This window comes from Hemitrygon akajei, chromosome 14 (assembly GCF_048418815.1).
Source record: "Hemitrygon akajei chromosome 14, sHemAka1.3, whole genome shotgun sequence".
In the NCBI taxonomy this organism is placed as follows: Eukaryota; Metazoa; Chordata; class Chondrichthyes; order Myliobatiformes; family Dasyatidae; genus Hemitrygon; species Hemitrygon akajei.
Window position 1 is genome coordinate 7,367,810 of NC_133137.1, and position 17,036 is coordinate 7,384,845.

The 17,036-nt window shown below is 42.4% G+C and overlaps 1 protein-coding gene across 2 annotated transcripts in view; it reads left to right on the plus strand.

Moving 5' to 3' along the window:
• The window catches only part of kremen1 (kringle containing transmembrane protein 1), a 218,071-nt gene that overhangs the window by 151,400 nt on the left and 49,635 nt on the right, over positions 1-17,036 (plus strand). For both annotated transcript variants that reach the window (XM_073065438.1, XM_073065439.1), the window contains 3 exons: positions 1,748-2,080; positions 9,416-9,580; positions 9,663-9,747. In XM_073065438.1, coding sequence (XP_072921539.1) covers positions 1,748-2,080; positions 9,416-9,580; positions 9,663-9,747 — 583 coding nt within the window. The remainder of the gene's footprint in view (positions 1-1,747; positions 2,081-9,415; positions 9,581-9,662; positions 9,748-17,036) is intronic.

A 17,036-nucleotide genomic window follows, 5' to 3' on the forward strand; every position in this document is an offset into this window, starting at 1 on the left:
AATTACTATAATCTGCACATTGCACATTCAGACGGAGACATAACGTAAAGATTTTTCCTCCTCATGTATGTGTGGTAAACAATGTATACCTGTCAGGACATGCCCCCCTGCTGACTGCTCCTATGGCTCCTCCCACAGACCCCTGTAAAAAAGGTGATTGGGGTACTGCTCCTCCCTCAGTCTTCAATATGGTCGTGCCCGTTTTCGCTGTTAATAAAAGCCTATCATTTTGTACTCTACTTCCAGTCTCCTAGAGTTATTGATAGCGCATCAGTATATGAAGGATGTAAGAAGTAAAGTCATTTCAATTCAATTCAATTCAATTCAAGAGTCGATGTTTTGGGCTGAGATCCTTGAGTCCTGATGAAGGTTTTCCAGCATCTGCAGAATCTCTTGTGTGCCAGATGATATCAGTGGTTAATAATGGCTTCATTATTTCTTAAAGCATTGCTTCACTGTCAAGCATTGAGAAGCTTCTATTTTATGTATGAACTACATGGGAAAAACTAAAACATACACTCTTTGGTGCTGGTGAAGCTAGCGTTGGCCGCATTGGCCGGTATTGGCACCAAAGCACAATAGAATAAAGAAGAAAATTATGGGTGTTAACATCTGAAAAATAGAGCAAGAGGTGGAATGCTTACAAGCCTTTAAAACTGCGAATGACTGAAATGGTAATCAAAATCTCACCTGGTGGAACATGTTGCTTTCCAGTTTCAGATGTAGATTGGCCTACTGTGCACTGTCTGGGCATATCTGGGCCGTCCTTCAAAGCTTTTCTCAGTCTATCCTTGGCTCACGAAGGCTGTCATCTCTCCACACCAAACAATGAAAGAGAAGTTCCAGCCCTTGCTGCTTTCAATTATCTGCCCTTGCCACACCAAAACACAGAGATGAGCATTTCAAGACTCAAGTCTATGTACGAGGGAGATCCATTACCAAGTTAAATGTGGCAATAATACCTGGGAACAATTATGAGCCATTATTCCAGTAACAATTTATAGATGATGTCATACACCACACAAAAATTGTTGCCTGCAAATCACGCCACGCTATCTACTTTTTTATAGCATATGCTGGAGATTTTATGACTCAGCTTTGAGTCTGTTTTCCATTGCAAGTTGCACAAGTTACGCATCTTAATGTGAGCCATCAGCACTGATGCACATTAACGTTTCTGTAAGTGAGGGTCCAATGTTGTCGAGGACTCTTTACTGCACCTTTATTCAGTTATGTTTTGTCAATCATGTGGAATCCCTGCGAGCAGGATGCAATGTTTTTATTTAATGCTCATACACACTGTACATACACTGCATGTACTGGGATGTGGAAAATGATCCCATTACAAGCACACAGTGATGAGATCAATCTTTCTAAGACCAGGTATTGAGCAGTTACAAAATGGAGCTTCCCCTGAACTCTCCTAATGACAGTTAACCATTGACCCGAAGTCGAGCACCATTAATGTCTTAAGTATGCTAGACACTTTTCTATAGTTTCTTCAGAAGCCAATGGCTTAATTCAAAGCACATTCTTCTACTGGCTTCAAAGAATATGGCAAAATGAAATTGCAATGTTTGATGGAGATATCCTAAGTGTGTATTTTATTCCCTGTTTCATTTGAATGAATCCCCTCCCCCCAGTTTTTTATTTTTTGCGCTCACTACTTTAAACTTCTCGACAGAAATCAGTAAGATTTGAATTTGTGCTTTCATTCTGAGTTTAGACTGTTCCCTCTATTTTGCAGCAATGATTGGGGCCTGCGGCGGGAATTACTCCCTGGATGCTGGCATCATTTACTCCCCTGATTTCCCTGACAACTACGCCAGTGGCAGAGTGTGTTACTGGACCATTCAGGTGCCGGGTGCTTCTCTCATCCGATTTGACTTTGCCCTGTTTGACATCAGGGACTCGAGTGACATGGTGGAGTTCCTGGACGGTCACAGTCACCATGTCCTCGCCAGGTTCGATGGGAGGAACCGGCCAAACGAGAGCCTGAATGTGTCGGCCAGCTTTGTGATCTTGTACTTCTACTCCGACCGGGTGAACCAAGCTGAAGGCTTTGCTGTCTTGTACAAAGGTAGGCAAGGTGCCTGGTTAGGCTTACTGCCTTCATGATTTACTGATACCTTTGAAAACAAGCATCGACTCTTGCACTAATGTGGGCAAGTAATCAATGATTTAAGAACTTTATCTCTGAAAAAATGTAGAATGTTCTGTGGGATTCCCAGGGTGACTATGTGTTTTCTTTCTTTTCCTTGTCAGGGGGCAAAGCTTTTGGAACAATAGTAACTGGAAAACTTAGGTCTTGCTTTTTAGCAACACACATGAATGCATAGGTGCAGAAGCATGTAACAATAGGTGCAGAAGTAGACCATTCGGCCCTTTGAGCCTGCACCGACATTTTGAGATCATGGCTGATCAATTCCTATCAATACCCGGTTCCTGCCTTGTCCCCATATCCCTTGATTCCCCTATCCATAAGATACCTATCTAGCTCCTTCTTGAAAGCATCCAGAGAATTGGCCTCCACTACCTTCTGAGGCAGTGCATTCCAGACCCCCACAACTCTCTGGGAGAAGAAGTTTTTCCTTAACTCTGTCCTAAATGACCTACCCCTTATTCTCAAACCATGCCCTCTGGTATTGGACTCTCCCAGCATCTGGAACATATTTCCTGCCTCTATCTTGTCCAATCCCTTAATAATCTTATATGTTTCAATCAGATCCCCTCTCAATCTCCTTAATTCCAGCGTGTACAAGCCCAGTCTCTCTAACCTCTCTGCGTAAGACAGTCCAGACATCCCAGGAATTAACCTCGTGAATCTACGCTGCACTTCCTCTACAGCCAGGATATCCTTCCTTAACCCTGGAGACCAAAACTGTACACAATACTCCAGGTGTGGTCTCACCAGGGCTCTGTACAAATGCAAGAGGATTTCCTTGCTCTTGTACTCAATTCCCTTTGTAATAAAGGCCAACATTCCATTAGCCTTCTTCACTGCCTGCTGCACTTGCTCCTTCACCTTCAGTGACTGATGAACAAGGACTCCGAGATCTCTTTGTATTACTCCCTTACCCAACTCTACACCATTCAAATAATAATCTGCCTTCCTGTTCTTACTCCCAAAGTGGATAACCTCACACTTATTCACATTAAACGCCATCTGCCAAGTATCTGCCCACTCACCCAGCCTATCCAAGTCACCCTGAATTCTCCTAACATCCTCATCACATGTCACACTGCCACCCAGCTTAGTATCATCAGCAAATTTGCTGATGTTATTTTCTATGCCTTCATCCAAATCGTTAACGTAAATGGTAAACAGCTGTGGTCCCAATACCGAGCCCTGTGGCACCCCACTAGTCACCACCTGCCATTCCGAGAAACACCCATTCACCGCTACCCTTTGCTTTCTATCTGCCAACCAGTTTTCTATCCATGTCAATGCCTTCCCCCCGATGCCCTGAGCTTTGATTTTACCCACCAATCTTCTATGTGGGACCTTATCAAATGCCTTCTGAAAATCGAGGTACACTACATCCACTGGATCTCCCCCGTCTAACTTCCTGGTTACATCCTTGAAAAACTCCAACAGATTAGTCAAGCATGATTTACCCTTGGTAAATCCATGCTGGCTCAGCCCAATCCTATCACTGCTATCTAGATATGCCACTATTTCATCCTTAATAATGGACTCTAGCATCTTTCCCACCACCAATGTCAGGCTGACAGGTCGATAGTTCTCTGTTTTCTCCCTCCCTCCTTTCTTAAAAAGTGGGATAACATTAGCCATTCTCCAATCCTCAGGAACTGATCCTGAATCTAAGGAACATTGGAAAATGATTACCAATGCATCCGCAATTTCCAGGGCCACCTCCTTTAGTACCCTAGGGTGCAGACCATCTGGACCTGGGGATTTGTCAGCCTTCAGTTCCATCAGTCTTCTCATCACCGTTTCCTTCTGAATGTCAATCTGTTTCATTTCCTCTGTTACCCTATGTCCTTGGCCCATCCATACATCTGGGAGATTGCTTGTGTCTTCCTTAGTGAAAACAGATCTAAAGTACTCATTAAATTCTTCTGCCATTTCTCTGTTTCCCATAACAATTTCACCCAATTCATTCTTCAAGGGCCCAACGTTGTTCTTAACTATCTTCTTTCTCTTCACATACCTAAAAAAGCTTTTGCTATCTTCCTTTATATTCCTGGCTAGCTTGCATTCGTACCTCATTTTTTCCCCCCGTATTGTCTTTTTAGTTAAGTTCTGTTGTTCCTTAAAAACTTCCCAATCATCTGTCCTCCCACTCACCTTAGCTCTGTCATATTTCCTTTTTTTTAATGCTATGCAGTCTCTGACTTCCTTTGTCAACCACTGAGGCCCCTTTCCCCCCTTTGAATCCTTCCTTCTCTGGGGGATGAACTGATTTTGCACCTTGTGCATTATTCCCAAGAATACCTGCCATTGCTGTTCCACTGTCTTTTCTGCTAGGCTATCCGTCCAGTCAACTTTGGCCAGCTCCTCCCTCATGGCTCCATAGTTTCCCCTGTTCATCTGCAACACTGACACCTCCGAGCTGCCCTTATCCTTCTCAAATTGCAGATAAAAGCTTATCATTTATGATCACTACCTCCTAATGGCTCCTTTACTGCGAGATCGCTTATCAAATCCTGTTCATTACATAACACTAAATCCAGGATAGTCTTGTCCCTGGTCAGCTCTCGTACAAGTTGTTCCAAGAATGCATCCCGTAGGCACTCTACAAACTCCCTATCCTGTGGTCCAGCACCAACCTGATTCTCCCAGTTCACCTGCATGTTGAAATCCCCCATAACTACTGCGACATTACCTTTGCCACATGCCAATGTTAACTCCCTATTCAACTTGCACCCAATATCCATGCTACTGTTTGGTGGCCTATAGACAACACCCATTTGGGTCCTTTTGCCCTTACTGTTCCTCAGTTCTATCCACACAGACTCTACTTCTCCTGACCCTATGTCCCCCCTTGCAAAGGACTGAATCTCATTCCTCACCAACAGGGCCACCCCACCCCCTCTGCCCACATTTCTGTCCCTACGATAGCACGTATACCCTTGTACATTCATTTCCCAGGTCTGATCTCCCTGCAGCCATGTCTCCGTTATCCCAACAACATCATAGTTACCCATTCGCACCTGGGCTTCAAGCTCATCTGCCTTATTCCTGACACTTCGTGCATTCAGATATAGAATTTTTAACCCATTTCTCCTCTCTCTGTTTGAATCGCTGCCTATTGTGCTTAACCCAGCTCCCCGAACTCCCATCGGGCTATACACCCCTAGAATTTTGTTGTCCTTCCTACATTTACTTATTCTTTCAACACATTTAACTCCATGTTCCGTCAGACCATTCCTCTGTACATGAGTCCTCCTTATCACTTGTTCCGCCCCACCTTCCTCTACTACACACTTAATATTCCAGAACCGTGTAGTCCCCATCTGTCCTTTATTCTTCCTCTCGCTATCCTCTCTCACATTCTGGATCCCCGCCCCCTGCAAATTTAGTTTAAACCCCCCCAAGAAGCTCTAGCAAACTTCCCTGCAAGAATGTTAGTACCGCTCCAGTTCAGGTGTAAACCGTCCCTTCGGAACAGATCCCACCTTCCCTGGAACAAGGCCCAATTATCTACAAACCTGAAGCCCTCCCTCCTGCACCATCCTCTCAGCCACATATTAATCTTTATAATCCTCCTGTTCCTTGCCTCACTCGCACGTGGCACAGGTAGCAATCCTGAGATTGTTACCCTGGAGGTCCTACTCTTCAGCTTCGCACCTAACTCCCTGAACTCCCTACGCAGGACCCCCTCACTCATCCTACCCACGTCATTGGTCCCTACATGGACCACAACATCTGGATTCTTGCCCTCCCTCTCGAGAATAACCTGCACCCGATCTGAGATGTCTCGGACCCCGGCACCAGGGAAGCAACATACCATCCGAGACTCCCGATCTTCCCCACAAAATCTCCTATCCACCCCCCTGACTATAGAATCTCCTATCACTACCGCTCTCTTCTCTTCCCTCCTCCCCTTCCTAGTCGCGGGTCCAACCTCAGTGCCAGAGACAGGACCACTGCAGCTTGTTCCTGGTAGGTCATCCCCACCAACAGTATCCAAAACGGTATGCTTATTTTTGATGGGAACGGCCACAGGGGTGCTCTTCTCTCTCTGTCTGCTCCCCCTGCCTCTCTTGACTGTCACCCATTTGCCTACCTCCTGTCTTTTAGGTGTGACTACCTCCCGATAACTCTTATCTATCTCTGCCTCTGCCTCCCGAATGATCCGTAGTTCATCCAGCTCCTGCTCCAATTCCCTAACTCGGTTTGATAGGAGCTGCAGCTGGATGCACCTATTGCAGGTGTGATCATCAGGAACAACTGTGTTGACCCTGACCTCCCACATACTTCATACAGAGCACACCACTGCTCTAACTGTCTCCCCCATTACCTGATCCCAGATTAGTCAGAATAAATGAAAAGCAGGCTTCTTGCCGAAGTCCTCTCGCGCCGAAGCCCGCTGAGCCAAAGCCCAGCACTCTGCTCCTGCCCGCACCGACGCTGCCCGCTCCTGAAAGTGGGCCGCTTTTTAAAGCCCGCGCTCGCCGCTGACGTCACCCGCACTTGCACAGCTTTACCTTCCTCCTCAGGTATTCTCCAGGTAGGTCCAAGGGTCTCGGCCTACCTACAACGGCTGATCCTCCGATCTCCAGTCGTTTGTCGATCACGAGCACTCCTTACTCCCGCTCCGCTGCTCGTACCGACGCTCATGTACACACACACACACACACTTACTGAGTCACTCTTGCAGTCACTCCCTCATGCCACATTTACATGTCCCACCCGTGCACATGATCCACACATTCACACACAACATCCACGCAGAAACAGACAGCTTTATTCACAAATTTATCTCAATCGTGTGGGCCTGCTTTGGTTAAAAATAAAATGAGGTGCAGCTTATTTTCATTGTCCCGCCATTAAAGTGTTGTCAATTCAGCCAGGTAAGGTACTTCAGTTGAAACAGACACTCGTTCAATTACATCAGATTACTGACGCAATGAGTTTCTGTCAAGCAGAGTGAGTTTCTAGCTTCTGTATACTTAGCAACTTTTTGCTTTAATTTTGTTTTACTGTAAAGAAATAATTCGTAACTTGCTATGTCTAAGTGCCTTTAAATGATTTACCTGCATAAACAATCTCTGCCAGGGTTTCTATTGATTGGGCCAGTCATATTGTCTTTGCGAAAGACAATTCTCCCCATCTGAGATCCAATTGCATCCAAGGTCATTATAATTGGATTAAAATCTTCTAACATGGAGAGGGAAAACTTTTAAGAGAATTATCACTAAACACCAAACAGGATGTTTCCCTGCCACCTTCCTCCTTTCTGTCACAGTATCTCCCTGTGTAGTATACAATGGACTGCACTAGAAGCTAGAATTACATTGTGGACGGTTGGAGCCTCACAATGGCTCTGGGTGTTCCCTGCATGTGGAGAAGGACTAAAAAGGCACAGCTCTTCGAACTGCATGAGCACACAGTAGGGGCAGTTATTGGGGGCATTTGTTCTCTCACCTCTGCTGAGCTTTCATTGCTCTCTACCTCATTCCTGAGCACAGTCCTCCAAGTTCCACCATCCCCTCACCCTGGAGCTTAACCAAGCCAGCACCCTTTATCTGTGAATGTGCTCTCTGCTTCCACTGTGCTGCTGTAACCTTAGTGATTGTACAGTATGAGTAAACCGGGTTTCTCTCCTTTTTATTTTTTTTTAATTTAGAGATACACATGGTAACAGGCCCTTCGGCCCAATAAGCCTGAACCGCCCAATTACATCCATGTGACCAATTAACCCACAGGTCATTGGAATGTGGGAGGAAACTGATACAGTCACAGGGAGAATGTACCAACTCCTCACAGGCGGTGGTGGGAATTGAACCTGGATCCTGGGCGTAGTGATAGCATTATGCTAACTGCTATGCCATTGCGCCACCCCATTCTTCTGCTGCTTTCTGTTTTGTCTCTTTGTGATGTCACCAGGGTGTTTTACATTGAATATCTGCTTGAACCAAAACACAGAAGCCATGACTATAATTGCCTGTTACTGAGGTATGACAGCAGGGGGGATGTGGAGACATGTCCTGATCACACAGGGCGCTCAATAGTGGTCTGAAGGCATACACACATGTTGTATGTACACATACATGGAGAACCCAGTCTAGACATTAAAGTGTAATACACGCATCATTTCATACTTCACTGGGATCTGACCTGGACACTGCAGTGAAGAAGGCTGAGGATGACCAAATAGAAATATATAAGATTATCAGAGGTATAGATTAGGTAGATAGTCAGAAACTTTCCAAAGGGTATCAAAAACGGAGATTTAAAGATGAACTTTCCTGAAACATACAGAGAATTGTTTCTGTGTGTCAAATCAAATCTGTGAGGATTGTGCTGGGCAGCCCACAAGTGACATTATGTTCCTGAGGCCAATGTAGCATGCACATAACTCCTTAACCCTAACCCATATGCCTTTGGAATGTGGGAAGAAACCAGAGCACCCTGAGGAAATCCGCACACTCTTGGGGAGAATGAATAAACTCCTTACAGGCAGTGGCAGGAATTGAACTCCTTTCGGTGATCACTGGTGCTATAATGCGAAATACTACTGTGCCACCCCAGCAGGCATAGCCAAGCACCAAACGTAAAGCGCACATAGCAACAAGAAAGCATAGGCTCAAGGTGAGAGATAGGAGATTTAAACAGGATTTGAGTTTTCTTTTACACAGTGTTTGATCTGGAACACTCTGCCAGAGGATGTGGTGAAATCTATTACAATTAGTACATTTAAAAGCCATTTAGTCAGACTCTTGACTATAGTCAAGGAATGGAACAATACAGTTCTAATGTGGGCAAATAGGATTAGTGTAGACGGGCAAAATATTTGGCTTGGAAGTTGTGGTCTGAAGGGCCTGTTTCTGTTGCCAAATAACTGCATAACAGATGGCAACAGTGATGGTTCAAATATCTCCCTTTGTAGTGGTTAGGATTTCCCTTTTTGGTTTTAGATTATTTCTCAGTAAAGTCTTGAAGCTTTGGCACCGGAGCCTCATAATAATGCTTTCAGCCCTTTTTAAATAAAGCTCTAAAATAATTGAAAAATGACTGAAGGCCAGTGTGGTTCTTTGTCTGAGGTAATTGAAAGGGTTGTTAGGGAAGTGGATTTGTTTTAAATTCAAACCTAAGACAAATTAGACCTCAAGATTGTAGAAGAGATGACTTTGAAGTGGTTTACCACATGAGATATTTTTGAAGGATGTTTATTGTTCTTAAATGCCATGCAGTTTTCCCTCTGCTGACTTGATATTTCCATAGCCATTAAAGACGAACCTCAGTCCCAGCCTCCAGTAAGCAAGAATGATCTAAATACATCTGACATGTTGATGGAGAAAGTCAGTCCTGGAACCAACGCGGCACGGTCATCGAAGATTCTCTACTTCATTACAGCAAGTCCCAACCAGCCAAACCAGAACATGCCAGGTTGGTACCACTCTGCTGCTGAGCACTCCTGTCCTGTTTAACATCTCTGCTATCCATTAATCATCACTGTGCTTACTTACAGTGTGGACTATCTATGCCTTGGCAGCCCTGCTGACACTGACAGTGATAGCGATGGTCTCAAAGATTCTTCTCCATCTAACAATAAAGTAAGCCTCAATGTTTCTCCTCAAAGCTTATGATTTTCAGTTAACACAATTGAAGGTGGGTGCTCAATGCAGTGTTGGTAAAAGTGAGATGTGTGATGTGGCATTGAGTTCTATGGTATGGAGTTCTACTGCATGAATGTTACTGGTGCAGTACACAGTCTGTGCTGAGCCAGTTTCACAGCCTGACCCCGTGGGATAGGCTGCAAGTCACTGAAGTACAGTCAATTAATTCCTGCAATCTTCATATTGCCAATGACAGTTCGATATCATTCCCAGAAACAATTCTGAGATGTGTCTACTGGTTTCGTTCCAGTTGTCTAAAAGACGTCATGTTAGTTTTTATAAGGTATATCATTTTGTATCAGTCAGTTTAACCTGTCTCTGCCATCTCACTTATTACTTGTATTAATGATTTGGAGTTGTTCTCAGCTATTTCCATGCACCTGCAGACCTCTTTTAATGTCACCAGAGAGTTTGACATTCTCCTGAATCCAAGTTATTTCCATAAATGGTGAAAAGAGGAGCCACACTGTGCACAGTTCATCAGTGTTAACACATATATCCTGTTTAATTACACCATGCTGTCATTGGTAATAAAGTTATATTTAAAATGTTCTTGGCAGCAGTCCTCATTTTTTTTGTGAAGTCTTGGAACAATTACCATCAGGAGATCTACGCAGTGAATGGCTAACAGCTGAAGAAACAATAAGATTGCAACAAGGAATTTTTGATACAATATAGGGACAAGGCCTTTGGCTCTGAAACTCCCATCCAAGTGTATATGTAATTTTTCCTGTTTGGACTCATACCCCGGCACCCTATCTCATCCGTGTTCAATGTTCTGGTATCGAATCCTATGCAAGGTTTTACCTTGGGTATCCAATCCTATCAAAGCTCACCCCTCTGGTACCCAATCCATTACAAGCTAATATCTCCAGTTTATAATCTCATGCCACATTTTACCTCTGGCACCCAATCCTGTGCAAGCTAATACTTATGCCGTTCAGCCTCCTGCCTCTGGTATCTTATCCTGTTCACAACTTTATCTGTAGTACCCTGCTCCATCCAAACTCATATCTCCGGTGCCCAAGTTCACTCTGCTGACATTCATTTAGAAGTCTAATACCCTGCATGGAAGCTAATCTGTCTGAAGCTATCTGGCCCGCTAATGATTGCAGGACCGTGCCAATGTGCTTTTTAACTGCACTCCGGATAGTTCATTCAGTCAGGGGCATTTAGAGAAGGATAAGAGTCCAGCCAAATAACAGAATGAACATCAAGCACTTTGGGTGAGTTGCTTAACACACAGAATAGATGGCAGAAAGTTAACATTGGCTGTTATAATTTGCAGAACCTTGCAAAGCTCAGCAGGCAAATTATTTCTGAGTAGAAAGACAAATTAAGTTTCATAAGCATTTAAACCGTGCCATGACATCATGTCTGCAGAGTGTTTTGCCTTAGCTACTGTTCTTTCTTTTGAATGCCTTTACCTTGATTCACTGCAGAATATTGTCACATTCCAGGGCTGTGTTTGGTTTGGACTGGGGGGGTCTGCTGGAGAAACACGTCAATCTGTGGAGTGAGCGATGGGTTGGGCAAATGGCAAACCCCAGGAGAGGGGAGAGCAGGAAACCTGGGGTCGGCCAAGGTGCAGGCCAGAGACTGGAAATGGAAACATGTTGGACTATCTGGTCCAGTTCATTGGAGACCTCATGGTACAGAGTACAGTTTCTCCACTATTACAACTCAGGTGGCTGTAGGAATGGACAACAAATGCTGGCTTTTATAACAAATGCTGTAACAACCGTTATAAATAGAGATGTTAAGCAAATGGGTGTCCTACTTCATATGCTTATCTACAACACTATTAATCCAAAAGGAGCTGAAGGTTGGATCACATTCTTTTAAGTATGAATCATTAACAAGAATAGAATTTTATTGAACAATGTGTTATTTATTTTGTGCAATTCGAAGTAGCTCAGGTTGTCTAAATACAATATTTGGGTTCCATGATGAAGGCTAGTTCATCAGTCGCTTAAGGTGGGACGTAAGCACCCATCCTTGGGAAGAGGTAACTGGGGAGAATACTGCAGAATGCCGGTCAGCTGTGACAATCAAGTGAGTGTAAAACAACCCTTCAAACCATTCAGTTATAGCAGAGCAAGGGATCAAGGAACCAAGAATAAGGTAAGTTCCAATGTTAGAAACTTGTTTAGACAAGACACATTTGTAGTGGGCCACTGTTATGGCCTGAAGCTTATTTTAAAATGGAGAAGAACATATGAAAGATCTAGCTAGAGTACTATCTCCAAAAAGAAAATCCGAATTCAAATGATTTGATCTGTAGCAAGCTCCATGCAGGTATTTCTTTTTTGGTTAATTTTACAGATCAGATGATATTCTTTATATTCTTGGGGAGACATGGGACAGAAAGAACTGTGTTTCTGCTCAGATTTAGAATGTGGTGTTTTCATTGTGGTCTCCATCTCACCCTTGAGTGTTTCTATTGGGCAGTTATCAATGCTGCTGACATTGTGGTTGTGAGTGTGTTATTAGGTGAAAAAATAGAGCTGGTGGAGCTGGAAGTGACCTGGCAGACCGGGGAGGACATGTGGAACTGGCTTAGCTCTTCCACAGACAGTTCCTCACTGGGTTCTGGGGTGGATGGTAAAGTTACTGCGGGACTGGAAGACATATGGTGTCAGGTGCATAAATCGACTGTGGGTCTGAACAAAGCAGGGCTGCTACATCCTGCAGTGCAGGGTGGGGGTAGTTTGGTCGGTGGTGCCCTCTTTCTTCCACTTATGCTAGATTTCCAGAAGCCCCCAACATGTGCCCATGAAGTTTCTGAGTGCCATCTCAAATTCTCCTCCTCCTTCATCAATTCTCCTCAACTTCCCCCTTCCCTGAGAAAGCACAAACTGGCCACAAACTGATTCCCAGAAGTTAGTTGGATGTTTGCGCTGTCTTGGGGAAGTTTTGGAAACTTGTCTTATTGGTCCACGAGTGCTTGTAGCAGAGTCTCTCTTTCAGGAATCTCATGTCAGGTATAGGGATAATAGAACATAGAACAATGCAGCACAGTACGGGCCATTCGGCCCACAATGTTGTGCTGACTTTTTAATCCACTCCAAAATCAATCTAACACTTCAATCCCATATAGCTCTCCATTTTTCTTTCATCCATGTACCTGTCAAAGAATCTTCTAAATGTTCCAATGTATCTGCCTCTACCACCAACCCAATCAGTGTGTTCCACTCACCCACCACTCTCTGTGTAAGAAAACTATCTCTGACATCCCCCCCCCCCCGTACTTTCTTCCATTTACCTTAAAGTTATGTCCTCTTGTATTAGCTGCTCAAAAATGTGAAGCAGGGCAAGACATACTGGTGATGAGAGAAAACTGAGCCAATATTACAGATGGATGACAGAGGTGGCTGGTGGGATCTTGCTTCAAGAGTGGAGGTGAAGTGGGTTGAACAATTCCCCTTTTTGTCCTGTACGTTAGCTTCATTCCAGCACAGAGCTTGTTGCCAATGAGGTACAATGTTGCAGCAGAAAAGTGAAAGGGTGACAATTCAGCCCAGATTGACCCCAGTCTGCAGTGAGACAGGGTCTGTGGTGGACATGCTGATTGCAATCGCATCAGATAGCGGATCTGGGATGGAAATCAACTTAAAAAGCATTGAAACAGAAACAGATCTCAAATCAGCCCAAAACAATTAGATTGTGCACAATACTTTTCTGTCTTTACCTTGTAAGTAAGCTGGAATTTACCTACCTCAAAGTTAAAAGCTTGTTTTGGTATAACCTTCCCTGGGGGTAAAATACTCCCAGTTTCTACTGGCTTTGAGAAAGTTCTTCAGACTTCACTCCCACTTGACCTAACTCTTAAAGAAGGGGGTCTTAGTTCTTGATTTTCCCCATCTGGGGAGATACTTTCTCCCGGTCAACCATACCAAATCCACTTTGCATTTAAATATCTTCTGCAGATCTATAGAGTTTTCTATAGAGAAGACAAGACAAATTTATCCAATCTGTTCTTCAAAGCCTGTCAGTACTGCTGTCAGTCATAAGGTGCAGAGCCTACAACTGAATCCTGGGCTCCAGATGGGTCTTACCAAGGCTCCACACAGCTAAAGCATAGCTTTGTCCCACTTATTTTCTAGTAATGTATACATTAAGTTGTTTTCTTGTCTGATCTCTGGATCTGGGTGGCATCATAGTCCTTGGCTTTGAACAGAGTCCCAATAAAATAAGAGATTACATTTGAAAGCATCTTTCTTCTCCAGGCTGCACTTCAAAAGTGCCAGATATAAACTCCAAGCCACATATCAACTATAAAAGTGATCCAGACAATAATAAGCTTCAGACCAACTAATCTGAAACATTAGCTGTAATTAAATAAAAGACTTTTGTAGAATGCCTTCAAAGAGCAAGTGATGGTGAGGACATCAGGGAACAAGCTCTGAGAAATCTCTTTTTTTTAAATAAATTTTTTTATTGAATTTTCAAATGGTTACAGAAGGAAAAAAATTTATCAACCCTTCCCCCCTCCCCTTAACCCCTCCCCCCTAACATATCCCTGTAGAAAGAGAAAAAAAAAGAAAGAAAGAAAGAAAGAAAGAATGCCTGGATATTGGAAGATCCCCACATGCTCTATGGAGTTCATAATAGCTTTAGTATATATATTTATTTCTTTCCCCAAATAACCAATAATTTTATCTTCGGAGCACCTATATATTTAATCCTATCTTTTGTAAATAAGGGCGCCAAATTTTCAGAAATATTTCGTATTTAACTCTTAAATTATAAGTAATTTTTTCAAATGGAATGCAGCTAAAAGCTATATCTATTTTCATTTTCTTAATGTATGTTAAAATTATTTTTCTTTTCACCGGTCCATTAAGCCCATTAACATTAAAACTTAAAAACTTCAGTAAACTAGTCATTATTTTTAACAGGGTTACTCCAGTCTATGGTAATACCTAACTTTTCAACTTTTGTAGTACCTTGGGGAATCTTTTTAAAATTCTCCATGTTGCTATGTGTCTCCCCCCCTGATTGTCCAGGCAAAGAAAGAAAGATTAAAGAAAAATAGATTATAAAGAGAAAAAAGAACAAAATACCCCCCTACTAATGTTGTGAATAAAAAAAACACAACATTACCCCCCTCCGTTGTACGGGTCATGGCAATCACCATGATTACATACGTGAATCCCATAGCAATCGATCCGAAGTTCCCCCAGCTACCCCGTAACATAAAAAAGCATATATAAGAGAAGAAAAAATAATATCACTACTCTCGATTAATATTTCTCAAATTTTTACCCCTGTATCATATAATTAAGAATATATTTAAATATTCTTCTGTCCTTAAACATCCATCAACTCCATTCACTGTCCCTGTCTTCATCTTTAATCCTTTTCACTTTTAAATCTTTGGCTATGGTTAGCGAATATTTGGGAATTCTTGTGCAAATTCTTCAGCATCCCGATAATCAGTAAAAGATCTTTTTCCGTCATCCAAAAAAATTATCAGGGTTGCCAGGTGGCGCAATATAAATTTATAACCCTTTTCCCATAAAACTTTTTTCGCTAGGTTAAATTCCTTCTTTCTCTTCAAAAGGTCATAACTTATATCAGGACAGAAAAGAACTGTTTTCCCTTCTATCATCAATGGCCCGTTTCTCTTTCTGGCATGTTGGGCGGCCGCCTTCAGGATCTTTTCTTTATCTTGATAACTTAAGCATTTTATCAAGATTGATCGTGGGTTTTGATCAACTTGAGGTCTTGATCTTAAGGCTCTGTGAGCCCTTTCAATTTCAATTAACTGGGTTCCTTCTTCCATTTCCAAAGTTTCCGGAATCCATTTTTGAAAAAAATTTATTGGATCCTCTCCCTCTATACCTTCTTTAAGTCCAACAATCTTAATATTATTTCATCTGTTAAAATTTTCAAGTACATCCACTTTTTCCAACAACCATTTTCTTTCTGATGTCCAGGCAGAAATATTATCTTCCATTTTATTCACTCTATCAATGGTGTCTCCCGTTACTTCTTCCAAGTTTTTAATTTTCTTGTCCATTTTGTCCTGTCTTTTCATCATTTTATCAAACATAATCTTCATATTTTAATATCTTTTTTATTACTTTTAATGCTTTTAATTCATGCATTATTTGCACCAAAGATTTTTTTATGTCTCCAATATCACCTCCAACCTCTTCCTGTTGCTCTTCTTTGTTTGTCTCTTCATCTTCGTCTGATTTATCCAGAGAATCTGATTCCACCTCATATTCACTTTCACTTTCAGTTCTGATCATAACTGGGATTTGTAGTTTGGGTTGCTCGTGTTTGCGCATGCCCCTTCCTTCACGCATGCACAATTCCTGTTGCTCTTTTTTTTTTGGAAACGGTTGATGTTGCCTCAGTTTCCTGTTCTGTATCGCCGGAGGTAAAATGCACTTGAGCCCGAGGCTCTTTCATCGCTGCCGGCCTTGATTCTTTTCCAACTTGTGTTGTCTTCAAAGTAGTAGTTTTCTTCTACTTCTGTTTAGGAGACATATCTTAAGACAATCCTGAGTAGTTTATAAGTAATTTTTTAAAAGTATTTACTAACTTTTCTTCACTTAAACATTATTTTACTGGTTTTTTTACGGGAGAGCTGGATTTCCACGTCTCGATCCTATGTCATCACGTGACGTCTCCCAAGCTCTGAGAAATAGCTTGAACCATTGGGTTTGAAAAGCATACTATAATAATAACATATACTGTATAGTATCAAATCTTTATTAATAATATTGAACAAGGTTATTTAATATTATTGCTAAATCATGACCTTGTGCTCCTAATGGTTCATGGTATGATTTTGGCATAATTGCTTATATGTAACATGGATAATATAGGTTCAAATTGAGATAAACTCATCTCATTATCTTGCCAGCTCAATGTTCCCTTCATTTATTTTTAGCTTAAACAAAACTATGTTTTTGTTTGCCATTTCATCGTCGCATGGAATTTAGGATTCTCATCTTTGTGATCAAATCCCTCATTCCTCTTGGTCTCTGTAAACTCTTTGGATTCTATAATCCTGAAGGAACTTTTCATTCCCCTAGTCCTCACTTCTTTCTTCATCAATAGGGCAGTGTCTCCAGCTGCCTTGCCCCCAAGCGACTGGACATCCATCTCAGACCTCCGTCGTTCTCTTCTAAGCTGTTTTGAAATTCTCCCTCTTTGGCATTGTGTCAATTTTATTTTGTTCTGATCATTCTCTTTGTTGGGTATAGTAT